The sequence below is a fragment of the Neopelma chrysocephalum genome, unplaced genomic scaffold (genome assembly GCF_003984885.1).
Source record: "Neopelma chrysocephalum unplaced genomic scaffold, ASM398488v2 Primary Assembly neopelma1_105, whole genome shotgun sequence".
Taxonomy (NCBI): Eukaryota; Metazoa; Chordata; class Aves; order Passeriformes; family Pipridae; genus Neopelma; species Neopelma chrysocephalum.
In genome coordinates, this window is record NW_020897769.1 from 754,706 (window position 1) to 781,635 (window position 26,930).

Here is a 26,930-nt window from a genome sequence, read left to right on the forward strand (position 1 = left end):
CAGCTCCTCCTGGGGAAGGATGCTCTGGAGATGCAGAGCTGGCACGTGTTGCCCAGAGAAGCTGTGGCTGCCCCATCCCTGGAAGTGTACTAGGCCAGGTTGGACGGGGCTTGGAGCGACCTGGGACAGTGGAAGGTGTCCCTGCCCATGGCAGGGGGTGGGATGAGATGAGCTTTAAGGTCCCTTCCAACCCAAGCCACTCCATGATCATCACCACGTCATGGCTGTGGTCCCCAGGGAGCTCGTGGGTGTGTTAGCAGGTGAGGAGGTGCCAATTTTGGGTGTTAACATGTGTTTTGTGGGTTGCTGTAGGTTTGTGAGGCTCTCCAGGGTCTGTAACCCCCCAGGCACAACCTGTGAGCTGTAGATCCATCCTGTCAGGCCTGTGAGCTCCTCGGTGCCAGAGCTCTGCAGGGACTCTGCAGTCCCCCAGGCCCGGGGTGGGTGTGGAGGGCATCCCTGGGCCCTGCCTGTGCCAGGCTCTGCTGGAGACACGATCACCGGGAAGATCCCACGATGGAGCAGTGGGAAGGTCTGCACGGAGAGCTGAGGTGGAAACCATCTGCTTGGCCCACACTGACCAGTCCAGGCAGCACATTCCCAGTTCAGGTTCCACCTGCTGGAACAGCCAGCGCTCCGGTGGGTGTCCTGGTGCAAATGGATGGGAAAACTCGGGATGGAAGGGATTGAGCAATGGTCGGTCCCTGCCAAGGCACAGTGTCCGGCGTGGGAAGCGCGGCTCCTTCCATCTAACCCTGCCCTCTCTCCACACGCTGCTTCTGGATCTCGTTTCTTTTGGCAGAAAATTCACATTCTCATCCGCCCTCCCCTCCTCTCGGCCGCGGCGGCTCCTCTCCAGCACTTCCCCGCTTCTCCTCTTGCTTGTGGACTGGGAAGGGACCCCAGAGCCACGGTGGAGACGCTGCTGTGAAAGGAAGGAAGAGCTCCCAGAGCTGCTGGTCCTGCTGTGAGAGGACACAGGGAAGGTAAATGTGGGCCCTTTGTTCCAGCTGGGAAGAGAGAAACTTTGCTGCTGAAACTGGCAGAGCAGCCACAATTCCTTGGGAGTGGAAGGGGCAGCTTGACTGAGCTTTTCCCCATGAGATTCCATAAGGAAGCCCTACTGCTCTTTTTGAGTTAGTAAGATTCCTGCTCCGGCATCCCCCTGTGAAGGAGGAGTTGTGGGGCTCTGGCTTTGCCCCTGCTGTGAGCAGCATTTCCCTTCCTGCGGGGAGCCCTGGTGCCTGCCCAGGCTGAGGGAGCCCTCCTGTCCCACAGGGCTCTGCAGGGATCACCCACCCCTGTCCCCAACAGGGACACCCACGGAACTGCTGCTCTGCCGGGCTGGGGGTGCTTGTCCCCATTTCACCTGTTCCCAGGGCATAAACCCACAGCTGGGGCAAGAAGCAGGGGCAGGTGTTTGGGGTTAACTCCTGAAGGATGAGTTTTGGGAGCACCAGCGGTGGGGGCACATCACTGGGCTCTTCTCATGGCGCCTGCGGTCGGGCAGATAAGCAGCAGCTTGTCCCGACTTCTCCTTCCTGCCTTCTCCTTCCTGCCTTCCCTCTGCTGCTCCCTCTCCCAACCGGGATTCCTTCTCCTCCTCACCCCGCGGCAGCCGCATCCTCCGGGACTCTGCTCGGGCAGGGGCTGTGCCCGTGGGCTCTGCCGGAGTGCGGAACTTCACCTGCGCGAAGGTAATTCCCTTCGGGGGTGTCTGTCCGGGGATTTGTCCGTCCGTCCAGCTGCAGTGGAGCTGCTCTGTCCTGCCAGGAGCTCCCGACTGGCAGCGCTGCTGCTCCTCCTTCGCTCCAGGTGTGGCAGAGGTGCAGGAGCTGCCCCTGGCACACGGAGATGCTCTCAGCTCTCACAGACAAGGTGTCACCTGTGCTCCTCCCCTCCCCAGCCGGGCTGTCCCGGGGGAGCAGGATGGGAGTTAAAAAAAAACCCCGTATTGCATTTATTTTACTCTGCCAGAGGGCAGGGTTAGATGGGATATTGGGAAGGAATTCTCCCCTGTGAGGGTGGGGAGGCCCTGGCACAGGTTGGGCAGAGAAGCTGTGGCTGCCCCATCCCTGGAAGTGTCCAAGGCCAGGTTGGACGGGGCTTGGAGCAACCTGGGCTAGTGGAAGGTGTCCCTGCCCACGGCCGGGGGTGGGACTGGATGGGCTTTAAGGTCTCTTCCAACCCAAACCAACTTGGGATGCTGTGATGTAGCTGAATTCCCTTTTAGTTTGCCCTTCTGACGAACTCCAAACAACTGTTTTATATTTATTTCCTTCTTAAATTTATGTAACTTTCTAAATACCTCAAGGAATTGAAGTTGAAAACCCGGCCAAAAGGAACCAGCCCCAGGGGCTGGGGGTGGGCAGCGCTGTGCTGGGGCTGACACGGGAGCCCTGTCCCATTCCCGGGTGTCTCACCCTCATCCCTGGAGATTTCCAGGCAGGTATTTTTCATTCCTGCCTCAAGCCCTCTTTGGGGAGGCTCCATTCACAGCCCGTACTCCGCCCTCGGGCCTGTTTTCCGTCTGCTGCTGTCGTTGCTCTTTGGACCGTGCCGGGCTTTGCCGGGTGCCGGGGCTGTGGCACAGGAGGCACCGGGCTGGAGGCACCCAGGTCAGTGTGGGGTGAGGAGCCACGTCCCTGTATGGGCTCTCCTGGAGGCTGCACACAACAGGGAGGGCTCCCCAAAGGTGGGGGAGAGGGGCTGGGGTGTTGGTGCGGGGCCGTGGGCTGTGGTCCAGCCTGTGCTGGGGGCAAAGGGAGATCTGGTGACGTGCAGTTGTGATTTACAAGAGGTGAATCATAGGATCATGGAATTGTTTGGCTTGGGAGGGACCTCAAAGCTCATCTCGTTCTATGCAGGCACACCTTCCACTGTCCCAGGTTGCTCCAAGCCCTCTCCAACCTGGCCTTAGACACTTCCAGGGATGGGGCAGCCACAGTTTGTGCCTCATATATCTTTCAGGGAAGAATTTCTCCCTAATATCCAGTCTAAATCTCTTCCATTGATGCCTCCAAGGCCCTGGCTGGGAAAGTCGAAGTGGGATGGTGTGTCCAGGGCACCTGCAGCCCCTGGAGAGGTGAGGGAGGGACAAGTGTCTCCTGCAGAGACTCCCTGGGCTGTTTCCAGCAACTTCTCTCCAAAAGCTGGCATCCCTGACTCTTTTATTTCACATATGTGTGTTTTCCAGAGGACCTTTGTCTCGGCTGCTGTGCCAGGCCCCTGGGATGCAGCCCGTGGCCCTGCAGAGCCTGTCGGAGCTGGAGAGGGCCAGTCTGCAGGAGCTCGCGCTGTACCGGCTGCAGGAGAAGCTGCTCGTGGGGGATCTCAGCCTGGACAGAGGTACAGGGTGGGAGAGAGTGGAGAGGGTGGAAACTAAGGCCCAAGGAGGGCTGAGGCTGAGCCATTAGTGGTGCACGTCCCCACTCCAGGCTGCGGGATGATGGTTATGGAAAGACATTTGCGACACATTTTGGTCCTTTCTGTTTTTCATTCCTGCTTTGGTCTGAGCCCCAGGGGCTCGGTCAGCCTTTGGAAGGGGTTTGCGTGTCCACAGGAGTGTGAGAATGTGACCCTGCCCGTGTCTGCCTCCAATCTCCCCCTAACCCAAACCAGATGTGATGGCTTGGCGAGGTCCCCGCTGGGATTGCCTGAGTGCCGCGGGGTTGGGACAGGCTTTGCTGTTTGGATCCACATCCAGCACAAATTCCCGGTGCTGGGAAGGGGCTTATGTGAGACTGGAAGACGCGCTGGGAGATTAATGGATGGATAAATTTAGGAGCTCCACAGGGACCGAGCACAGAGGCCCTGTCAGGGTTCCCAGGGCTGCCTGTGTCCCCCGACATCCTCACAGCAAACCCAGTGAGCTGGGCTTCCACTGACTCCTTCCCACACTTACTTGTTACCCCCTTGATGTGCCTCCTCTGCCCTGGGCCATATTTTGGCATCCCAGCAGGGCAGGGGGTGCCTCCAGCTCACCCCCTCTGGGGTCATGGGGTACCAGCAGAGGGAGCTCAGAGTTTCCAGTCCCCCCATCACTTCAGCAGGGCTGTCACCAGTACCAGGGCAGCTGGGGCTGGGACCTCCCAAGGATGGAGTCCCTGCAGTCTCTGGGACCTTTCCCAGGGATGGAGCATTTCCCAATGCCCAGCCTCATCCTGGGCAGCAAGTGACACCCGAGTTTGGTTTCCTGTCTTAATTACTACTGGTAAGGTTTCACGCCATGAAACGAAACTTCATTCATGAAATGGCTTCAAGAAGAGTCCAACAAAGCTCCCCTCTCCCTCCCAGAGCTCCAGTTGCTCCAGGGCTGCAGCAACATTCCCTGGGGGACTTCGACCACAAACATCCTGGTTCTTTTTTTATTTCATTTTATTTTGGGCTGTTGTGATCCCATTTGCAGTGACACCCTGCAGCAGTGGCTTCTCTAGGGACTAGTGCAGTGCCAAACCCCTGCCCCCCCCCAACCCCAGTATTTCCTTCCTGGCTGGTTAATGTGCTGCTGGATAATTTTTTTGGCTTCTACACTCATGTTCCTCATTCCAGCTGTCACAACTTTCCTCTAAATCTTACAAAATAACCCAAACAACTAGATATAAGCTGTTCCTATGAAGAGGAATGAGGAGCACGAGCCAGATTAGAGTGATGGTAGATGAGGGGAAGGCTGTGGGTGTGTCTACCTGGACTTCAGCAAAGCCTTTGACACTGTCCCCCATGGCACACCCCTGAAAAAGCTGCAGCCCATGGCTTGGACAGGGGCACTCTGTGCTGGGTTAGGAACTGGCTGGAGGGCTGGGCCTAGAGGGTGGTGGTGAATGGTGCTGCATCCAGTGGGGATCCGGTCACTAGTGATGTCCCCCAGTGTTGGGCCCAGTTCTGTTCAATATCTTTATTGATGATTTAGGTGAGGGGATTGAGTCCATCATCAGCAAATTTGCAGGTGACACCAAGCTGGGGGGGAGTGTTGATCTGCTGGAAGGCAGGAGGGCTCTGCAGAGGGACCTGGACAAGCTGGATCCATGGGCTGATTCCAAGGGGATGAGGTTCAACCAGGCCAAGTGCCGGGTCCTGCACTTTGGCCACAACAACCCCCGGCAGCTCCAGGCTGGGGACAGAGGGGCTGGAGAGCAGCCAGGCAGGAAGGGAGCTGGGAGTGGGGATGGACAGGAGGCTGAACAGGAGCCAGAGTGTGGCCAGGTGGCCAAGAGGGCCAATGGATCCTGGCCTGGCTCAGGAAGAGTGTGGCAGCAGGAGCAGGGAAGTGATTCTTCCCCTGGACTCAGCGCTGGTGAGGCCACCCCTGGAGTGCTGTGTCCAGCTCTGGGCCCTCAGCTCAGGAAGGACATGGAGGGGCTGGAGCAGGTCCAGAGGAGAGCAATGAGGCTGGGGAAGGGACTTGAGCACAAGTCCTCTGAGGAGAGGCTGAGGGAGCTGGGGCTGTTCAGCCTGGAGAAGAGGAGGCTCAGGGGAGACCTCCTCACTCTCTACAACTCCCTGACAGGAGGGGGGAGCCAGGGGGAGGTTGGTCTCTTTTCCCAGGCAACTCTCAGCAAGACAAGAGGGCTCCCCCTCTGCCAGGGGAGGTTTAGGTTGGATATTAGGAAGAAATTCTTTCCAGAGAGGGTGCTCAGCCATTGGAAGGGGCTGCCCAGGGAAGTGGTGGATTCTCCGTCCCTGGAGGTGTTTAAGGTGAGACTGGATGTGGCATCAGTGCCATGGGCTGGGAACCACGGTGGTGTTGGATCAAGGGTTGGACTTGATGATCTTGGAGGTCCCTTCCAACCCAGCTGATTCTATGTGTTTTCAAAGGATTTAAGGTGGGCAGTGACTGAGTTGTCAGTTCATTGCTGCTGGATGTGCAACATGGGAGTCCTCCAGACCAGGATGGGATAGGTGATGGTGTTTTGTCCAACTTTATATTTCTGTGCCCTCTAAAACATTCCCAAAAGCCTTTCTGGGCCGCATTCCTCGTGTAGTGCCATGGGGTCCTGGTACCTGAGTGCCAGTCCCTCCATCCCTTCACCTGGGGAGGATGATGCCCATCCCCAGGACTGTTCCCCAGGCCTCCCATGGGACTCACGGATCCCTCAGGGCTGTGGCCATCACCACAACATCCCCACATCCAGAGGCTCCAGAGAGACAGGTGTCTGTGAGGAGAGCCCATGCTGAACCAGCCCCGTGATCCTGGTGCTGAACCTTCACCTTCTCTTCTCCTCCTAGATGGACCCAAAGGCATTAAATCCATCCGGCAGAAGCTGGAGAGCTTCTCAAAGGAGAGGAAAGGTGAGCAGCCTCCCCTTTCCCTGGGGTTTGCTCCCTGCTCTCAAGTGGGATTGGTGATTCTTGGTGGGGTGAGTTGGGAGGTGCCCGAATCCAGCAGGTTGCTTCATCCCAGGTTGTTCTGCTGGTTTTGGAGTGAGGTGGAACAGCACGAGCGGGATGGAGCCTGGAAGGATGGAATATGTGTGCACATAAACATGCATTTTCAAGCTGTTCATAAATGTTTCATATAAATGTTTCTATCTGCCCATTTTGCCCCAGTCTTGCTGCTTCCAGTTCCATTTTATCATCCCTTTAAGGATTTCAGTAACAACCCTGGGGAACCCAGAATCCCAGAGCAGAGCCAGGTGGGAATGAGCTTCCCCACACCAGTACAAAGCTAACTCAAGGAAACTATTGAAATTATTGTCTCATATTTTACTAAATGGATTTGTGGCTTGTGCTCCCAGGGTAGTGCAGAGTCTGGGGGTGAGAAGAGCTCTCCTTGTCAGAGGGATGGAGAGGGAGAGTTATTTGGGAAGAATACCATTAATACCAAGGCTGTTCTATGTCAGCGGATGTAGCTGAGACAAACCCTGTAGAAAACTGGAAGGTTAGAATTTGGGAAGAATCTTTTGGTTTGTATATTTCTGGTGGTTTATGAAGTCTTTGCTTCATAGGTACCATGGCATCTTCATGGGGTTGGAACCAGTAACAGGAAAGAAAGCCCAGGAAAAACTGGGACAGGCTCCAACAGGCTCACTGATGGAGACCAGTTTTCCTTCCCAGCTCCCCCGTGTCTCTTTCCTCTTCCTCCAGCATCCCATTTCCCACACCATGCCCTCCCTGCTCAGATCTCTGGCACTCAGGGTCCCACCACACAGTGGTGGTGCTTTCCAGGGGCACCAGCCTCCTCCAGGTTTCCCTGGGCCCTTGGGAATGCTCTTCCCACCTGCTCCTGGGGGCGGGAAACCTGGGCTGAGTGCAGCTCCCTCACTAAGTGATGCTTTTCCCTTTCTCCCGTGTTGTTCCCCAGACTGCTCACCTCACACCTTCGGGATCCCGCTCTCCCAGGTCATTGCCAACGACCGCGCCCACCGGCAGCTCCAGGAAGCCGTGGGGAAGAGTCGCCGGCTCTGCCTGGAGGTGGAGGCCACGGTGACCAGGTTTCGGGCTCAGAGGCAGAAGAAATCTGGGATGGGCCCCAGCTGTGTCCGAGCACCTGACGGGGGCTTCCCAGAGGAGCCGCTTTCCCCAACTCTTCCGGACAAGAGCTTGTGGAGCCAGCGGAGGGTACGGTCCCAAAATGGGCTGTGATGGTGCTGTAGGATGGGGGGGGTCTGAATTCAGCAAGAAACAGGGTTTTCCTGGGTCTTTTCTTAACAAATGTGAGTCGGTCGTGCTCCATGCGGGGCTGGTCCCAGGTTGCCCTCAGGGAAATGAGGATTGGCCCTGTTGCCCCTGGAGAGGGACTGTGAGAGGTGGGAGGATCTTCACCAGCTGAGCTCTTACTGAGCCAGGGTTACCAGGAGGACATTTAAGGGTCCAGAGGGTTGGTTTATGTGAGATATGGAGAAGAAATTCTCCCCTGTGAGGGTGGGGAGGCCCTGGCATAGGTTGTTCAGAGAAGCTGTGGCTGCCCCATCCCTGGAAGTGTCCAAGGCCAGGTTGGATGGGGCTTGGAGCAACCTGGGCTAGTGGAAGGTGTCCCTGCCAATGGCAGGGGGTGGAATGGGATGCTGCCTTTTCCCACAGACCTCTGAGGTGTCAGTGAGCACTGGGATCTGTGGGGTCATTCCTGCCACCCCTCTGCTCCATCCCAGGGGGCCATGTCAGTGGATTCCATCACCGACCTGAGTGACAACGCGTCCAAGCTGCTGGAGGCACTGCAGCTCTCACACCCCCACGAGCTGGACCCACGGAGAGTCCTGGGCAAGAAGAAGATGCTGAGCCTCAACCCCATCACCTGGCAGGTCCCACGGATCGTGGACAGGTGCTGCACACACATTGAGATGCACGGTAAGGGCGTGGGTGCCTCCAGCAGGTCCCGTGGGAGGCGGGAAAAACCCACTGTGTGTGGTGGGCTGGGACATTCCAGCCTGGCCATTCCCCAGAGCGGGAGGAGGCTGCTGGTTTAGTGGGCATGGATTCATTTGAAGGTTGGATCTGATGATCTTGGAGGTCTTTTCCAACCTTAAATGATTCCACAATTCCGGGGGCAGGCTGTGCTCCCAAAGAGCCACCTGTGGAGAGTCCTCTGGGCTGGAAGCTGCAGCAGAAGGGAATGTCACTGTGTGTATCAGTGACCATGTCTGGTGCCTTAACTCCCACTGCACATCCAGGCCCTCCCTTAGAGTGACTGTGGGGATGAGATCTCCTCCCTTGCCTACAGACAGTCCCAGAAAAATCTCACAGCTCCACAACCTTTCCTTTTCCCCACCCTGCCTGGAGAGGGAAGGGTGCACATGAGAACCCCTGCCATGGTGCTGAGGTGCTCCCAGGACCAGCTGGGGTGGCAGGGATCTGTAGGGATGCACAGCACTAACCTGCCTGTCTCCTAGGTCTCCAAACAGTGGGAATCTTCCGCGTTGGGAGCTCCAAGAAAAGAGTTCAGCAGGTAAAGGGAGACTTTCACTGCGTCCTCGGGGCCGTGCCACATCCAAGGGTCAGAAGCTTGCATGGATGGGGATGAATAGAACAGGCAGTGGTGTGGAGAGGTCTAAAACATCCCAGGCACATGCTGGATCAAAGGCAGCCTGGATCCTGCTGCTGGGTCCTTCTCCCAGCCAGGAGACCAGTCCAGCTCCTTCCCTCCAGCCTGCCTTTGGCAGATGAGCCTCCATCCCCTGGTTGGCACTTCAGAGCCAAGGGTTCCATCTGGTCCCATGACCCATCCAAAGGGCAGCAGAAGGCTGCTGGGCTCTGACACGCCTTTTTGGGGTGCCCTGCTTTGGGGGGACATTGGGAGTAGCCGACCCTCATATCCTGCCATGGCAGTAGCCCTCCTGACAGGATGACTCCTCCGAAGAGTAAGAACTGACCGTTGCATTATTCTTTTCATTTCTCCCATCTCTAAGCTGAGGGAGGAGTTTGACCAAGGGCTGGATGTTTTTTTGGATGAGCATCAAAGTGTTCATGATGTGGCTGCTCTGCTCAAAGAGTTTCTTCGGGATATGCCGGATTCCCTGATTCCCAGAGAGCTCTATGGAGCCTTCCTCAGCACAGCCAGTGAGTACCTGCGGAGCAGAGACTGGACCGAGTCATGGAATGGGTTGGGTTGGAAGGGACCTTAAAGCCCATCTCATTCCAGCCCCCTGCCATGGGCAGGGACACTTTCCACTATCCCAGGTTGCTCCAAGCCCCATCCAACCTGGCCTTGGACACTTCCAGGGATGGATCCTTCCTCACCACCCTCCTTTTCCAAAACCACAGGACAGTGGTGGGATGGGTGATGTGCTGCCTGGCACTGCCATGGGCAGTTACTCTCATCTGTGGGTTTGGGGGATTTTAAAAAAAATTATAATAATCCCTCTGGACCAGGACAGTCTTTGACTGTGGGGCTGTGCTATACACACCACCATCACATCACAGCCCTTGCTGGGGTCTCTCATCCCACGGGATGAAGGATGGGACACCAGCCCGGCTTCCTCCCGAGCTCTTTCCCGTGGGTGTAGAGGAGGGCTGGAAGTGCCTGGTGGGCTGGAATCCTCACTAACAGCTGCTCTCTGCCCAGCCATGGAGGGGCCAGCACAGCTGGATGCCCTCCAGCTGCTGCTCTTCCTGCTGCCCCCCTGCCACAGCGACACCCTGCACCGGCTCCTGCGCTTCCTCGGAGAGGTGGCCCGGCACGCCGAGCGCTCCTGGGATGCTGATGGCCGGGAGGTGAGGCTGATCCAAAGGGAATCACTGCACAGGGAAGGGGGGCTCAGGCTGCGGTGGTTAGAACCGAGCAGAGCTGCTGCAGGCCTGGGTGAACCCTCTGGAAAAACCAAATCTATCACAGAATCATTTAGGCTGGAAAAGCCCTCCAGGATCACCGAATCCAACCTGTGGCTGATCCCCACCTTGTCACCCAGACCAGAGCACTGAGGGCCACATCCAGGTGTTCCTCCAGTCCACCTGCAGGGATGGGCACTCCACCACCTCCCTAGGTAGCCCCTTCCAATGCCTGACAACCCCTTCCATGAAGAAATTCCTCCTGATGTCCAGCCTGAACTTCCCCTGGCACAGCTTGGGGCTATGTCCTCTTGTCCTGTCAAGACAGGATGAATCCCATGTCCACAACAGGCCTGTGTGGCTCAGGCTGGCTCAGGGATATTCAGGGTGCCAAAGACCCCAGAGAGACCTGGCTGTGTGTCCATAGGCAGCACAAGGGGCGTTTTTTGTGGACTAATTCTGGTTTCCCACCTCCCAGTTCCATGAAGTCACTTGTGTGACTGTAGGTTGAGGTTGATTTTGATTTCTCTGGACAGCTCTGAGTCTCTCCATGATTCAGGTGCTGGTTTTGTCCCCTAATGGGAGATGATATGGAAATATTGATCCTTGGTAGGGGCTGGGAACGTGAGACGTGGGAATGGAGGCCCTGATGCAAGGAGGGGATGAGTGTGTGCTTCAGCACCTCACACCCTTGGTGCTGGTCCTGACACCAGCTCAGAGAGGACCAAACTGGACCCAGACCATCACCCCAGCCCCACCCACCAGCTCATGTTCCTGCCCTGGGGTGGGTGACGATATCCTGGGACATCCCATGCTGGTACTTCCATAATCCTCAGTTTCCCTTTGTGCTTCCTTGCTAGGTTCCCGGGAATAAAATGACAGTTCCAAACCTGGCCACAGTCTTTGGTCCCAACATCCTGCAGAAGGAGAAGCCTGGAGAGAAAGACTCTGGTGCCCTGAACTTTGAGGACAGCGCTGCCATAATCCTGGTGCTCCAGAGGATGATCGAGCACCACCAGGCCCTGTTCATGGTAGGTGAGGCTCCTCAGGGCAGCTCCTCCAGACCTCCCTTCCCTCTGAACTCTCCCAGTGGCAGCAGAGCAAGGGGGTGTTCACAGCCCTGCCCAGGAGCAGGTGACTCTAGTTGGCTTTGGGAACACGGCTCATTCCTCACGGCGTAAATATGGATTTAGGATGGCTTGTGGTGCCATTGTAAGGGCACAGCTGAGGGTTCTGCCATGGAGGTCCCCTCTTCTCTGTCACCTCCCGCCCTGGTGACGTCTGACCGAGCTCCTCTGGGACAGGGAACACCTGGTCAACAGCAGGGGTGGCATTTGAGGGCTGTTTCTCCCCCATACTCCCAGTGAGGGGGGAAAGAAGAGGAAAAATGGGAGAGCCTAGAACAGGGAAGGAGCTGGAAGAGGATGGCATGGGGTGGAGTGACAAAGCCTTGGGCAGGTGTGGGCAAGATGTAACAGCAGGGAGAGCTGGTGAGGGCAATGAGGGACCACTTCAGATCACTTCAGATCCACTCTTCAGCAGGATTCAGGCAGTGCTCATCTCATACTAGGGGATGCATCGCCCTGGGATTCCCAAAATCTTCTTTTAGAGTCATATAAAGGCTCATATGTGAAGAAGAGAACTCTGGGCCTCCAGACCAGCCAGATCAGGGCTCACTTCCGAGACAGTAAGGGCTGCATCCAGCTGGGCTTTACTTCTTTCCGGGGATGTGGAGCTGTGACCTCTCCAGGTCCTGTCCCAGGACTGCACCATCATCAGGGGAAGGTTTTTGTCCCTGTCAGAGGTGCCCCTGCTGCACCTTGGTCTGTGCCCATCCTCTGGGAAGGGTCTGGCTCCATCCTCTCTCCACCCTCCCACAGGATACTTTCAGGCAGCAAGAGCCCCCACAGGCCTATGGGAATGGGACATTTCAGTCAAAAAGCTTCACAGCAATTTTGGGGGTCTGCAGGGAGCCAAAAGACCAGGGTTACTGCAGGAAAAGCGGGGGCTGAGATCCTGTAGACCCCGGGGGGTGTGTGGGATGTGACACCAACATGGTGTGTCCTCGACCACGTATTGTCCTGGAGTCCTTCCACCGCCCTCGGCTGCCCCTGCTCATCCTCCTGCCGAGGGGGACCCCACGAGCGAGTGTGTCCCTGTGTGCCCCCAGGTGTCTCCAGAGATGCAGTGTGACATCCTGAGGAGGCTGTTCCAGACTGATCCAGATGTCATTGACTACCTGCTGCGCAGGAAGTTCCCTGCTGTGCCGTAAGTCCCCACGAGGCTCCTCCCTGCACGGGGCCAACCCTGCTGATCTTCCTCCAGCCTTCCTCTTCCCTCCACTGCTTCTGCTCATGAGCTCCCCAGCTAAAGCCCTTCACATCCCAGCTTTCCTGTCCCTCAGAGCTCCCTGTTCTCCTTGTTTCCTCCTCCAGGTCCCCTCCAGAGCATCAGAATCCCTTCTTGTCCAGCCCCCTCCCCTGCTCCTGCCTTTAGGGGTTGCACGCTGATACCTGCTCCATGTTCAGGCTTCTCCAAATCTTCTTTGCCCTTGGTGTCCACATTTCTATGCATTTTTTTGCCTTGTCCTGTGTGGCTGTGCATCCATTTTTAGGCTCTAAGATGGGACAGTCCCACTGAGGCTCAGAATTGGAGCTCATGCCCTCCCCTGTGATTAAATACAGTAGGATTAAATAAAGATTAAATACCCTGTGTCCCATAAGCTGGTGCCACCATCACAGTACCTAATGCAGGAGGGGGTTTGCTCCCTGGGGTTGGAAGCAGGGGACACTCAGGAGCCTTTGGTCTCCTGGTAGAGCTGGTGACTCTTGAGCAAACAGGGACTGTCCTGTGTGAGGGGTTTTCCTGGACCACAGGCCACATGCAGGCCAGGTTGGACAGGGCTTGGAGCAACCTGGTCTAGTGGAAGGTGATCCTGCCCATGGCAGGGAGTTGGACTAGATGGTCTTCAAAGTCCGTTCCAACCCAAACGTTGGATTCTATAATCCATGGTACAGTTCCTTGCCTGTCTTCACATTCCCTTTGGGGCTGTCCAGAGATGGCAGCCTTTGGGATCTTTGGGATCACTGCTAGAGGACATTTGGGAGTGGAGCTGGCAATAGAAGCATTTGCAATTAGCATCTCTCTCTTTTTTTCACTTCCTTAGGCCCCTGGAGCGTGAGGGTTCCGCAGAGGGCCGCTCTCCCTCCGCACTGCCCGGCTGGACACGCAGCCTGGAGAGCAGCTCGGTCTCCTCGGAGCTCTACAGCAATGTCTCGTTCCTAAACCTGCACGTTGGCATCTAGTGAGCCCTGGCCAGGCCCTCTGGACAAACTGGGCAGCCTTTCCCAGCAAAAACCAGTCCTCTGCCCCACTTTGGGGGAAAGCCCTGTGCCTGTGCCATGGGGGTGCGTGTGTGGGGCAGAGCCGTGCTCCAGAGCCACCAGCACAGGCTGTCACCTCCTTGCAGGTCCAAAGCACTGCTGTGCCCCTGGCACGGCCCTGCCTCTGCCATCTGCTTCATCAGAGTTTGGGGAATGAGATTCCCGTCCCCAGAGCTGAGGGGACTGGAGCGTCCGTCTTTCGAGGGAAGGCTGAGGGAGCTGGGACTGTTCAGTCTGGAGAAGAGACAACTCGTCCCCCAAAGGGACCTTATGGATGTATCTAAGTGCTTTTGTAAGGGCCTGGAGTGACAGGACAAGGGGGAGTGGCTTCCCACTGCCAGAGGGCAGGGTTAGATGGGATATTGGGAAGAAATTCTTCCTTGTGAGGATGGTAAGGCCCTGGCACAGGTTGCTCAGAGAAGTTGCCATGGGCAAGGACACCTTCCACTGGACCAGGTTGCTTCCAAGCCCCATCCAGCCTGGTCCTGAACACTTCCAGGGATGGGGCAGCCACAGCAGAGGGATGAAAGAGTACTTTTGCAAACAAAACCAGGCTGGAGTGTCTGGTGGAACAGCAGCACAGGGAGGGATGGGGATGTTTAAAGGACCAAAGCTCCACCAGTGCTTCACTCCATGAGGGTTTTCCTACATTCACATCCAGAGTTGGTCCATGGATGATGGTCCATGATTCTAGATCATCTTTAAGGTCCCTTCCAACCCAAAACATTCTGTGAGAGGTGGAATGGGGAATCGTAGCCAGGGCCAACTCTCCAGGAAGCTTTGGGCTGGTGGGATGCTCACACGTGTCATAGCTCTGGGCACAACCAAGAGGATGATGAAGGGCTGGATGACCCTTTCCCTGCTGCTGGCCTGAGAGGGAGGATGGATTCATGCTCCATATTCCGCCACAACCTGTGCCCAGTACTGGTCTAAAGGCACCAGAGCCTCGGGGCTGGGCTCTTATTTTGCAAAGGTCCCTTCCCTGAGGATGGGTACAGTTGGGATGGGTGGGGAGGTATTTCCTGGAGGAGTGTGTGCTGTGAGATAGCTGGTGAGACCTCCCGGGTCTCTGGTCTCTGATAAGCTCCAGAGACCAGCAGTGCTGGTGAGTCTGTGGGAGTGGATAAGCTTAGGACACCATGGGGCTGCTGAAGGTTCCTGAGGTCACCAGCACACCCGAGTGTCCACTGTGAAACCAACACCATGTCCAGCAGCTGGGCTGGGCAGGATTGTACCTGCTGCAAGACCAGCCCCTCTGGGGACCTTCCAAATTCCTTCTTAGGGTGGTAAAACAATGGCACAGGTTGCCCAGAGAAGCTGTGGCTGCCCCATCCCTGGAAGTGTTCAGGCCAAGTTGGACAGGGCTTGGAGCAACCTGGTCTAGTGGAAGGTGTCCCTGCCTATGGCAGGGGGGTGTAACTGGATGGGTTTTAAGGTCCTTTCCAACCCATATCATTCTGTGACTCCGTGATTCTGTGGATGAGACAGGGATGCTGACACATGAGGCAGCTCTTTGCAGGAAAAGTCCTGTTGAAGTTCACTTTCCCAGCGCCACAAAGGGGGCAGGGAGGGCATGTGGGGCTCGCTGGGAAGGGCCATCTTTCTCCTTTTACTACCAAAACTATAAAAATCACTGTAGGGTGTTTCTCCCACCACATCAGAAGCCTAAAACTGCTCAGTGCCCGCGGGATATTGCTGGAAACTCCACTTGAGGGCAGCCCAGCACCGGCCTGCCCACGGCCTCCCTGAGCTGCACGGACACTCTTCCGCCTGAAGGAGCAGCCGGCTGGCGCTGCTGGAACACACCAGTGCTTGCTTAGAGCCGCTCTCTTTCAGCCTCACAAAATAAACCCCGTCCCCAATCAGTTGAAAAGCTCATTCGGGGAGCCTTGGCATCGCTCCGAAGAGCCCAGTGGCTTTTGCCATGCTCCGGGTTCTGTTCTCGTGGGCTCTTCGCCCTGGTTGTTGTCGGGTTGTTAATGTTTGGGGGTGTCTGTTGTTGTTGAGGGGGTGGTGGCTGTTGGAAGGGGGTGGTGGCTGTTTTGGGGGGTGGTGGCCGTTGTGGGTGGTTGGTGTTTCGGGGGCAGTTGCTGCTGTTGGGGTGTTTCTGGCTGGTTCTCGGCACCAACCCCACCAAAACCATCTTGAAGCACTCAGCACTGGTGGGGTTTCACATCTGAAGTCAAGCTTAGGGCTTGTGTGAAGGGCACAACAGGGAGTATCTGCAGGAGTGGGATCAACTGCTCGGATTCATGAGTGATTTTAGGGTCAATGGCACAGAAAGCAGAGCCCATTCCCTTCTGTTTTTTTAATGCCTGTGTCTACCCTCATGCTGCTGAGCAGGATCCAGGGTGCTGCCCAGACACAGAGCTCTGGGCTTGACAGCTCACTGGGAAAACTGGAGGAGAAAATCATGGAATTGTTGAGGTCGGAGAAGCCCTCCAAGACCATCCAAGTTCAACTGCTCCCCCAACGCTGCCAAGGCCACCACTAACCCATGGCCACAAGTGCCATGTACACATGGCTTTTAAATCCTTCTAGGAACGGGGACCCACCACTGCCCTGGGCAGCCTGTGCCAGGGCTGGACAACCCCTTTCCGTGAAGGAATTTTTCCCAATATCCAACCTAAACCTTCCCTGGCACAACTTGAGGCCGTTTTTCCCTTGTTCCCTGGGTGCAGAGCCCGACTCTCCCCTGCTCCACCCTCCTCTCCGGGGTGTGTGGAGAGCTCAGGTCACCCCCGAGCTCGGGCACGGACGGGGGGGCGATCCCGGGACCCCCCCCGGGATCTCCTGGGAGCGCCCAGTTGGGGCGGAGCCTCTTGGAGGCCCCGCCCAGGCCCCGCCCACCCCATCACCGGTTTGGGGCCAAAACCGCCGGGACCGGGACCTGCCGCTGCCGCGGGACCGGAGCGCAGGGAGCGGAGCAGAGCCCGCCGAGCAGCCGGTGAGTGCCGAGCCGAGCCGAGCCGAGCCACCTCCTCGGAATTCCCTCTCCCCGCCCGCAGGGACTCTGTTCCTGCATTCCCCCCCACACCTCGCTGCGCATCCCATCGGGAATTCCCGGGAGCGGGATGGAGCCTTGAGCTCCTGGACTGTCCTGACCGGGGATTGTGGTCCCTTCCACCTCCCATCCAGGCTGCCCAGAGAAGCTGTGGCTGCCCCATCCCTGGAAGTGTCCAAGGCCAGGTTGGACGGGGCTTGGAGCAACCTGGGCTAGTGGAAGGTGTCCCTGCCCATGGCAGGGGGTGGGACTGGATGGGCTTTAAGGTTCCTTCCCACCCAAACCATTCCGGGATTCTATCAAGCCCCTTAGCTGGATAGGACCATCTCGTACTGGGTTGGACACCAGCTCAGCTGTGGGATGAGCTGGAGGGATGTCTGAGGTGTCCAAGGAGCTGGATAAGCTCAGAGTAAGGCTGGGAACTGCCTGCAGGGAGGGGACCTGGATCCTGGCTCTGTCCCGTGCCCAACCTGGGGCTGCTCCCAAGAGGGTCTTGCTGGGGCTGCCTGCAGGGTGAGTGCTCCGACACCCCCTTCTTGCCCCCCAGCGATGGCCGAGGAGCTCAGTGACCTGCTCAGGGAGTTTGATGAGGTGATGGAGGACTTTGACCGGGGCCCTGCATGTCAGTACCAGCAGCACCTGGAAGAGCTGAAGAGGAAGGCGGGACACAGCGTGTACGACAGCGGCATCGATGAGCTGGAGAGTGAGTCTGGGACTGGGGGAAGAAAATGGATGAGCTGGAGAGTGAGTGTGGGGCTGAGGAAGAAAATGGATGAGCTGGAGAGTGAATCTGGGGCTGGGGAATGAAATGGATGAGCTGGAGAGTGAATCTGGGGCTGGGGAATGAAATGGATGAGCTGGAGAGTGAATCTGGGGCTGGGGAATGAAATGGATGAGCTGGAGAGTGAGTGTGGGGCTGGGGAATGATGAGCTGTGGGGGTGGATGATGTCTATTGGTGTGGGAGCTCTGGGGTTCCTCCATGGAAAACCACTGAGCTTCCTGCTGATGCTGCCTGACTCATCCCTGGTGGGCTGGATGAGCAACACTGCGGGGATGACCACTGGATCCTGGCCCAGGACCTGCCAACATCTGCCAGGGCTCCTGCTGCCGGGCTGGCTGCTGCACGACTGTGGGAGGCTTGGGATAAGCGGGAGCTCAGAGGGACCCAGTTCCGTATAATAACCCTGAGAGTCCTCGTGACTGTGCCCAGACAGCCTCTTGTGATCTTTGGCCCAAGAAAGAAGCTCAGTTGCCTTTTTCCAAGCATTCCTGGTACCAGGGGAAGAGCAGATGGGCTGTCCAAGCAGGAGGGAGGACCCGGCACCCCGTGCCACGTGCGCGGTCGGTCCCTGCTCCTGCAATGTGCCCGTCGGGTGCCTCTGGCCGGGGCCAGGGACTGATGCTTTGTGTGTGCAGGTGCCAGCACGTCCCCGGGAAGCAGCCTCAACTCCAGCGAGGAGCACCTCAACACCCCAGCCGACACTTACCCCACCAAAGGTGAGCCTGGCTCTGTCCCAGGGGGTCTGCCAGTGCTTCCTTCCATTTGCTCAGCCTGGCTTGGTGACAACAGGCTGCCCTGTATGGGGGGTGGGACCGAGCCCTGGCGTTCTGGCAGGATCCTGGAACAGCCATCAAGCTGGATTAGTGTGTTCCCGGTCAGGAATGGATTGGCTGGGATAGAAACAGCTGCAGCTGGAGCAGCTGTGATTAGGAAAAAGGGGTAGGGGGTCTTTCCTCTCCCAAGTAAGAGGAGGAATGGGAAGACCTGACCATGTTTCCATGTTCTCCCCACTAGCTAAGCTTGGTGACACGCAGGAGCTGGAGGAGTTCATCGCGGACCTGGATAAAGCCTTGGAGGGTACGTGCCCAGCTCTGATCCCTGCACTTCCCACGTGCTGGGGCTCCTCCACTGCCCTCTGACCCTGGGGGTCCTGCTGCAGGGCACTCGGAGCCTGGGTTTGGTCTTTTCTTTTGGCGAGGGGCTCATGGATGTCACCTCCCTCTTGAGGCTCTTTCAGCTGGGGCAGAAATACAAAGGCTTAAGTGCGTTCCCTCTCTGCTGCCTCAGCTTCCCTCAGCTGATGAGCTGGAGGTGCTGGTACCTGGGGAGGGGACTGAGGATATGAAGGCCATGTTGGTCCTGGCAATGATGCCCAACAGGACAACCTGCAGAGCTGTTGATGTTTTTGGGAAGATGCAGAGGTGCCTGTGGCTCTCTGCCTGCAGCCTCCCTCCAGCTCCTGCTTGGAGGCTGCTCTTTGCTTGAGGGAGAAAGGTGAGCAGGAGGAAAAGAGGATTTTTGCTTGTGGTGTATCCTAGCCCTGTGGAAATATCCCATCTGGAGGGAGGAGAGTGGGTAGCAGTGTGGTGGCAGAAAGGGGAATCCCAGCCTGTGGGTTGTGTTCTCCTTCTCCACGTGTTTCTGTCCTGGTAAAGGCCAGGGAGTGTCACTGGGGAAGGGGTGATGCTGTGCTGGGCATCTCTGGCAGCTGTACCACAGCAGCTCTGTAATCTGGTGAGGTTGGCTGCTCCCCAATAACTTCCTTGCTGGGGAAACTGAGGCAGGGGCCACACTTCCTCTCACAGAGGAACAGCGTGACAGGCTGGAGGCAGAGAGAACTTGATTTAAAAAAATAATGAGATATTTCCCCCTACATGGACCGTGTAAGGCACAGTTCTGGTATCTGTTCCCTTCCCCGAGTATCCAAAATGAGGTGGCTGGTGGGAAGTGTTGCTCTGCAGGCCCCAGCCATGCTTGGAGGGAGTGAGACAGGAAGGGGACCAGACCTGTCTCCCATCCCTCAGATTTCTGCTCTAACCCTGCTGCTGGTGGTGCCAGGGGGTCCAGTGCAGCCCCCCCAGCCATCCTCTCACCGTCTTCTTTCCCCTCTGTGTCATCCTGCAGAGATGTGAGATGTGGTTCGGGGTTTGGAGAGGAGGATCCCCAGCAGCTGAGCCCCCCTGATGCCTGCCTGATGCACCCTCTGCTTCTGCACCCACTGCTGGCCTGGGGATGGCTCCTGGGGCCGTGCTGGGGACGGGGACAGGCGCAGGGACAGGCGGTGGGGACGGATCCGGCCATGGGACAGTGGTGGCAGGACCCTGCCAGCGCCGAGAGAGGAGAACCCGGGGTGGGCACTGGGCTCTGCCCTGCACGGGGGCTGGTGGCTCCTGGGACTGAGTGGGTTGAGGAGGCCTGTGCCACTGATGAAGCCCTTGGAGACCCCCTGGGTGATTTTGGGGAAGGACATCAGTGTGACCTTGGTGTCCCCTCCAGACTGGGAAAGCCTGTTCCCCCGGTGGCATCTGTCACAGGCGGTGGCAGCCACTGCTGGCCCTTTGCTTTGCATGGGGACCCCCAAATCTGGCCCATCCCTGCCCCCCAAGTGCCTCTGCCCCAGCTGCTGCTGCTGTAAATACTGTAAAAAGGATGTTTTGGGCTGTACAGAGAGAATGTGTTTCTATAAACAGGATTTTAAGCCTCTGTTTGTCTTTGTCCATCCTTTTTCCGTTTGGGGGGGGGGGGGAGCAGGGATGCCTGGGCCATGCCCCGGCCCTGGGGCTGCCAGCTGGTGGGACTGGCATTGGAAAAATGGAGGGAGAGACCTCAGGGAAGCAAATTCAGCAGCGTGTGCCTGCCTGAAGGAGGGTATTGGATTGGGAATCCCTGGTCCTCCTTTCCACTTGGCTCTTGGACAGTGTGGGGTGGGCGAGGGGGCAGAGTCCATCCCTTTCCCACTCCGTCTGCTCAGGGAGATGGGCCACTGCCTGCTCCTCTGTCTGGGGTGGGTGATGCTGCTCTGAGGGTCCTGCTTCCAAATGGACACGCCCTGGTACCACTTTGTCTTGATACTGCCACTGGAACAGCCCCAGGAACAAGCCTCCCGGGATGTGGGTTTGCAGCCCTCTGCCAAGCTGAGCTTGGACAGAGGTTTGGCTGGTGAGGGGGATGATGGGTCTCCCCGGGTTTCCCCTCCTTCGTTTCCCTCCTAGAGTTTCCCCTCCCCAGGAGCTGCCCCGTGTGCATTGGAATGACCGAGAAGGAACGTGGGCGTCTGCTCGTCCCAGGGCTGGCAGCGCTGCCCTCCCTCCCTCCCTCCCTGTGATCTGCGTGAGGAGCAGGGTCACATGTGGCTCTGCTGCAACTGTCTGAGCAGGAAACGGGCAGTTTCGCTTTCTTCCCTCATCCCTGTCCGCGGGTGCCGAGCAGGAGGATGTTGGTCGTCTCCTCTGCCAGCCCCTGGACTTAGAGCTGCCGCAGGAGTCTGCTGAGCCCGCACTGATCCGAGCCCTGGGAGGGAGGGCAGGACAGGAGCCGGGACTTCTGGGCAGCCCCGGAGCCCCGGGCAGGGCAGAGCAGGCATGAGGACACTTTCTGCTGTCGCTGTCCCCGTGTTATGTGATGTTTGTGTGATGTTACCGCTGACCTCCCTCCCAAAGGGACCCCGAGGAGCAGCCAGAAGAGGGGGGTGAGAGTGTGTGGCAAGGTGGTGATGTTTGGAGTGTCTGTGACACTCAGGGATCTGCCTGTGATGCTCTGTGGGGACACTCAGCTCACATCACCGGGGCCAAGGAAGGGGACAGGAGCCACGGGGACTGTCCCCACCGTGCCGATGGCAGCAACCCCCGTGTCACTGGGGACGTTTTTCCCCTCTGAGTCACTGCTCGCAGCGTTTCACCCTCGCTGTCTCGCTCTGACTCCGGGGTTCATTATTCCACCCACGGTCCCGTCCTGCCTCTGGGCAACACCAGCTCCTCCCCAGCCTGTGTGGGAAGGCGTTTTTAACCCACCACCCCCAGTGCGGTCCCCGATGGGTGACGGTGGTGCTCGGGCTGTCGCTGTCCCCAAGTGCCACTCACCCCCTCGCCCCCCGCGGCAGCGGCAAACGTTGCCAAGCAGCTACAGAAATAAATATTTTCCAGCCCCAAATCTGCTGAGGCTGATACGCCCCCGCAGCCACAGCACAGCCCCGGGGAAGCTCTGGAGGTTGTTTGTTGCGGGCGTTGCCAGGAGCGGGTTGGGGTGTCAGCCCGGGCTCCTGCAGCCCCTCAGGGTTGGGATGGGTGTGGGGGTGCTGCTGAGCCGTCCCATCCCGTCAGTGCAGGAGCCTCTCCGGGGCTCATGGGACCTCCTGCCTCCCCTGACTGTCAGCATCTGCTTGGGTTGGGGCTGGGGGGACAGTGGGATGGCATTGGACACCCCACAGCGCCAGTACTGTGTGTGGGGTGACAGAGGATCTAATGCCAGCCCCGTCCTGCCCAGCCTGTGCCGACAGCAGCTCAACCTAAACCTCCATGATGGGCTTCCCAGGGCAGTGGTGGAGCCACCATCCCTGGAAATGTTAAAAACCCCATGTAGATGTGGCACTTGGGGACATGGTTTAGTGGTGGCTTTGGCAGGGAATGGTTGGACTCTGATCTCGGAGGGCTTTTCCCACCTAAATGATCCCATGATTCTATGGCTTGTGCATGCTGGTGAAGCAGATCCCTTTGGGCACAGCAGCTCTTCTACTGGGACAGGGGCCGGATTTTTGTCCTGGGAATCTCAGGAAGGGCTTGGGGACACACCTGGATGGTGGGGTGGCACTGAGGTGGGGGGTGTGGCATCCCCTGCCCTGTGGAGGGACAGTTGCCCAAGGGCTGTTGTGTAGCCTGGGAGGACCCCTGACCCCCCCACGCTCGTGGGGGTGCTGAGGCTGAGCAGGGCGGTGGGTTGGAGGGTCTGTGGGTCGGAGGTGGCCCCGCCGTGCACGTGCCGTGGAGGGGCTGCAAAAGCAATCAGCACGAACACGCACGTCCTGCGACACTGCCGCTCCTCCCCTGGGCCCCCTGCCCACCGCAGCACGGGCGGGGGGAGCTGGAGCAGGGCCAAGGAGCAGCTGGGATGGGCTGGATTGGATGTGGGGCTCTGCAAAGAGCCCGGAGAGGGACCTGATGGGAACCCGCTCTCTGAAGGTGCCGGGAGCTGAGGGTGCCGGAGCTGCCCGGGGGGTTCTGGAGGCCCTGCCATCAACTGGGAGCTGCTGGTCCGGGCTGTCGGGGTGCAGGGAGAAGAATGCCAGCCCTGGGCAGGCTGGAGCAGGGCTGTGGTGCTGCACAGGGCCCCCAGTGAGGCTGTCCCCGCTCCCTGAGCGCTCCGCACTCAGCCCAGCGGCTGAGTGTTTTCTTAGAAGCGAGAGCAGCGTGCGCGGGACGGGATGTGGGTAATACCCGGAGCCGAGGCGGCTGCACGGGCCCCCTGCCTGCAGCTGTTCCCGCAAAACCAGCTTTTCCGGAGCCCACCTGGGTGTTTGCCAGCGGAGCAGGCGCTGAGCCCCACACGCTCCCTCCCCCGGCCCTCAGTGAGCCCCCTTCCCCAGGCTGGGGGATGCAGCTCCAGCCTGGAGCAGATCTGGCATCCTGGAGACCCGGGTGGATGTGCTGGGACACGGAGGGGACGGCTTTAGCAGAAGTGGCCCTGGCTGGAGACAGTCACCTCCCTCACTGACCCCTGGGTGGGCAGCCAGAAACCTCCCTGGCGGCCACCACTGCAGGGACCACCTGTGGGCAGGTGTTGCCTGTGTCTCCCTGCTTTTCCCCTCTCTATATTCCCAGGAACAAGACATGTATGGAGGCATCCCTCAAGGCAGGGCCACCATGCAGGTACCAGGGCTTCTGTCTGTGCCTGGGAGCTGATAGTCCCTCACCCCCCACGCCAGGGCTTGATGTTCCTCGATGGAGTTGCTGGGAAAGATCCTGGAGGGATCTTTCCAGCCTCTAAGGGGGTAAAAAGAGTCACCAGAGCTCCCCTAAAAGAAGTTGTGGCCACTCTGTGCTTCAAAGAGGAACCTCAACCCTCTGGGGAAGGGAAGTCCCCAGCTGCCCAGACAGTCTGGCAGTAGTGATGTAAGAGGCTGTAACTATTTTGGGAGACAGCGTAACCCTGGGGGTGCCACCTGCTTTCTTTCCCGTAAAGCCCCCTCACGTGTTTTTCTGGAATCATAGAATGGTTTGGGTGGGAAGGGACCTTAAAGCCCATCCAGTCCCACCCCCTGCCATGGGCAGGGACACCTTCCACTAGCCCAGGTTGCTCCAAGCCCCGTCCAACCTGGCCTTGGACACTTCCAGGGATGGGGCAGCCACAGCTTCTCTGGGCAACCTGTGCCAGGGCCTCACCACCCTCACAGGGAAGAATTCCTTCCCAATATCCCATCTAACCCTGCCCTCTGGCAGTGGGAAGCCATTCCCCCTTGTCCTGTCACTCCAGGCCCTTGTCTCCACTCCCTCTCCAGCTCTCCTGGAGCCCCTTTAGCCACTGAAAGGGGTTCTAAGGTCTCCCTGGAGTCTTCTCTTCTCCAGGTGAACCCCCCCAGCTCTCCCAGCCTGGCTCCAGAGCAGAGGGGCTCCAGCCCTCGGAGTATGGTGGGATCTTCCCACATTTACAAGAAAGAGGGGAGAAGTTGGGCCCTATTGGGTTTTCCAGGAGGCTGGTGCCTGCAGACCAGGGTTAGGAAATTCCTCAGCTGTGCTGGGACTGCGCCAACTCCTGAAACAGTCCCTGGGGAGTCTCCATGTGACCCCAAATCACCCGGGGGACAGGAGAGCTCCACAGCAGGGTCAGTGGGGAGTGGGTGCTTCCCCCTCCCAGGGATGCCAGCATCCACAGATGGGAGTAGGCAACCTCCTCCTCTGGGTCCCCCCTGAGCTCCAGAGCAACCAGGGGGGTTTGGTGTTTCTTTCTCTGGCCACTGCTCAACCTCTGACTTCATCCCCCAGGTATCCAAAGAGACAATGCCGGCGGTGGTGGCCAGCAGGGCATCCTGTCCCCTCGCCCCCCCTCCCTGCCCCCAGTCACTTCCTGGGATTGTTCTGCTCCCTTGGCCAGGGGCTGGACGGGGAGTCCCCCGGGAGCGGGAAGGGACGAGCCTCACGTGCCTGGTGGCTGCTGGAGTTTCGTTCAGCGCCGGAGCACGGCCGGGGCACTGCATGAACCGGGGTAGGGTCATCCCGTCCCTGGGCTTTCTCCTGCCACCACTCCCTCCACTCCACTGGGAACTGCCCTCCTGGGCTGCAGGGCAGGGTTAGGGTTAGGGTTAGGGTTAGGGCAGGAGCCCCAATCCCATCCCAGCCAAAACCCTCTGTCTGATGGCACCGAGACCAACCCGGGTCGGGGTGAACTGGAGGAGAACAGCGGATCACGGCGGAACCAGGACGTGCTCTCTGCTGGCTTAGCTGGCATTAACCTTGTGATTAAACTAATTAATGCAACACCAGGAGAATCCAGCCCTGTGTCACCGTTCCCTGGCTGCAAGCCTCCATTCAGGCAGGGGCTAAGCCTGCAAATACCTGTCCCTGACATAATCCCCCCCATTTCTGCACCTGGGGGCCGGAGGCTGTTCCAGCAGCGATCTTTGGACCTGGAATATCTGCTTTTCCCCTTGTAATTCCTTGTGGTTTGGGAGCACAGTGCCCAGCCACATGCTCCTTCCTTGCGTGTCCCATGTCCTGCCCACCCAACTGCTGGAGGGAATGTTTAGATTATAAAGTTCAGTTCTTTTCCCATTTTGCTGTGATATTTGCTTTTTTGGGGGGATGTGTTCACAGAATCTCAGAATGGTTTGGTTTGGAAGGAACCTTAAAGCCCATCCAGTTCCAACCCCTGCCATGGGCAAGGACACCTTCCGCTCTCCCAGGTCGCTCCAAGCCCCGTCCAACCTGGCCTTGGACACTTCCAGGGATGGGGCAGCCACAGCTTCTCTGGGCAACCTGTGCCAGGGCCTCACCACCCTCACAGGGAGGAGTTTCTTCCCAATATCCCATCTATCCTTGCCCTCTGTCTGTTTGAAACATGGTCTCTGCTGGCTCCAGCAGCATTCCAACTGTGCAGGAGAGGTGGGGGGACACTGGATGCTCCCAGTTCCCCCCACCCCAGCCATGTGTTTCCAGCTTCTGCTATTTCAGGGCTTCCTGTTTCCCTGAACCAAGCAGCTTCCTGGCAGGCTGGGACGAGCCTGGGGCTGTCCTTGCTGTGGTGGGACAGGGCTGTGTTCAACATCCAGCCAGGGGCATTTATTCTTTCTTCTGGTGATGCTCCTGAGCATAGAAAACAATGGGCAGGAAATCAGAGTTGGGGTCTGTGTTCCTTCCCCACAGAGCAGCCCAGTCCCAGCTGAGGGGGCTGGGGGGGCCCAGCCTGGGGAAAAGGAGGCTCAGGGGGCACCTTCTTGCTCCCTACAATTTCCTGGTAGGAGAGTGGGGCTGGGTGGGGGTCGGGCTCTGCTCCCAGGGAACAAGGGACAGGACAAGAGGAAATGGTCTGAAGTTGTGCCAGGGGAGGTTCAGGTTGGATATTGGGAAAATTCCTTCGTGGAAAGGGTTGTCCAGCCCTGGCACAGCTGCCCAGGGCAGAGGTGGATTCCCCATCCATCCCTGGAGGGATTTAACAGCCGTGTGGATGTGGCACTTGGGGACATGGGTCAGTGGTGGCCTTGGCAGTGCTGGGGAAGGGTTGGACTTGGTGATCTCAGAGAGCTTTTCCAACCTTAATGATTCCCTGATGCATTCCATGATTCTGTGATCACCCCAGGGCTTTGTGCTCCCCTGGGTTGTTTCCCAGGAGGGACCGGCCACGATTCCAGACCTGGAGAGGAAACCAGCTGGGTTTTGAGCCAGTCGCCATGGGATGAGGAGGAAGAGGAGGAGGAGGAGGAGGAGAAGGAGAAGATGCCCCCAGGGACACGGCGGGATAACGGCAGCTCCGGGATGCTCCCGGCCGGTGCTGAGCTCTGTCCTGCCCGCACCGCTGCTGCCCTCTAGTGACCCCCAGCACTGGGACTGGCGGCACTGGTGGCACTGGTGGCGGACTGGGAGGGTGGGCTCTGCTGATGGAGCTGCGCGGGAGGGCTTGGCTCCTTCTGGGGCATCACTCCTGGCCCAGGGAGCTTCATGCCGCTGAGGATGGATGCTCACGGACAGGGGTGGAGATTCCCCCTAAACCTCCTGCTGCTGGTTCTTCCGTGCCAGTGCTTGGTCCAAGGTGAGGAGGAGGGAAACTGAGGCACGGTGACTGTCCTTGCCTCCGGGCTGGGACGAGGATGGAGGGGGTTACGGGATCGGGGGGTCTGGGCTGGGGGCCGCCGGGTTAGGAGGGGGTCCAGGGCTGCCTGAGCTCCAGACGGGTCCGCTCTGGGGGACAGAGGGGATGGAGCACTCCCGGGGGCAGCGGGAGTTCCAGCTCTGTCAGTGGAAGGGGGTCAATGACAGGGGGCATCGTTAGCAAAGGGGGAGTCAACAGGAGCGGGATCATTGATGGGCGTCTCTTCTGGGGAGGCCAGTGATGGGGGCCAAAGATGGGGGGGGCAGT

The 26,930-nt window shown here is 58.3% G+C and overlaps 2 protein-coding genes across 7 annotated transcripts; both read left to right on the plus strand.

Annotated features, from left to right (window-relative positions):
* Positions 1-138: 138 nt before the first annotated feature.
* On the plus strand, positions 139-13,532 carry ARHGAP36 (Rho GTPase activating protein 36). Of its 3 annotated transcripts, XM_027696109.1 has the most exons (11): positions 139-986; positions 3,197-3,348; positions 6,226-6,288; positions 7,301-7,557; positions 8,088-8,283; positions 8,826-8,881; positions 9,342-9,492; positions 9,998-10,146; positions 11,061-11,231; positions 12,371-12,468; positions 13,367-13,532. In XM_027696109.1, the coding sequence occupies exons 2-11, from the start codon at positions 3,234-3,236 to the stop codon at positions 13,503-13,505; spliced, it is 1,395 nt and encodes a 464-aa protein (XP_027551910.1). In that variant the 5' UTR covers positions 139-986; positions 3,197-3,233; the 3' UTR covers positions 13,506-13,532. The 3 variants fall into 3 exon arrangements, with proteins under 3 accessions (XP_027551910.1, XP_027551909.1, XP_027551908.1); XM_027696108.1 differs by lacking the exon at positions 139-986 and having other exon boundaries at positions 3,030-3,348; XM_027696107.1 differs by lacking the exons at positions 139-986; positions 3,197-3,348; positions 6,226-6,288 and having other exon boundaries at positions 6,631-7,557.
* A 54-nt stretch (positions 13,533-13,586) lies between these two features.
* Positions 13,587-20,072, plus strand: LOC113973697 (regulator of cell cycle RGCC-like). 4 transcript variants are annotated; one of them, XR_003536323.1, is made up of 6 exons: positions 13,587-13,875; positions 17,135-17,290; positions 18,005-18,085; positions 18,384-18,446; positions 18,597-18,863; positions 19,494-20,072. XR_003536323.1 is itself a non-coding variant. In XM_027696128.1 (5 exons), the coding sequence occupies exons 1-5, from the start codon at positions 13,602-13,604 to the stop codon at positions 19,499-19,501; spliced, it is 582 nt and encodes a 193-aa protein (XP_027551929.1). In that variant the 5' UTR covers positions 13,587-13,601; the 3' UTR covers positions 19,502-20,072. The 4 variants fall into 4 exon arrangements, 1 of the variants encoding a protein (XP_027551929.1); XR_003536324.1 differs by lacking the exon at positions 13,587-13,875 and adding an exon at positions 16,409-16,530; XR_003536325.1 differs by lacking the exon at positions 13,587-13,875 and adding an exon at positions 16,842-16,996.
* Positions 20,073-26,930: the final 6,858 nt, after the last annotated feature.

Excerpts from the sequence above, each read along its gene's own strand:
- ARHGAP36 (XM_027696107.1), top strand. The coding sequence starts at position 6,925 with ATGAAGTCTTTGCTTCATAGGTACCATGGCATCTTCATGGGGTTGGAA. Across the intron at positions 8,284-8,825 it reads CACACACATTGAGATGCACG|GTCTCCAAACAGTGGGAATC; the intron begins GTAAGGGCGTGG and ends CCTGTCTCCTAG. Across the intron at positions 9,493-9,997 it reads AGCCTTCCTCAGCACAGCCA|CCATGGAGGGGCCAGCACAG; the intron begins GTGAGTACCTGC and ends CTCTCTGCCCAG.
- LOC113973697 (XM_027696128.1), top strand. The coding sequence starts at position 13,602 with ATGGGGGTGCGTGTGTGGGGCAGAGCCGTGCTCCAGAGCCACCAGCAC. Across the intron at positions 13,876-17,134 it reads GGATGTATCTAAGTGCTTTT|CGATGGCCGAGGAGCTCAGT; the intron begins GTAAGGGCCTGG and ends CTTGCCCCCCAG. Across the intron at positions 17,291-18,004 it reads CGGCATCGATGAGCTGGAGA|GTGCCAGCACGTCCCCGGGA; the intron begins GTGAGTCTGGGA and ends TTGTGTGTGCAG.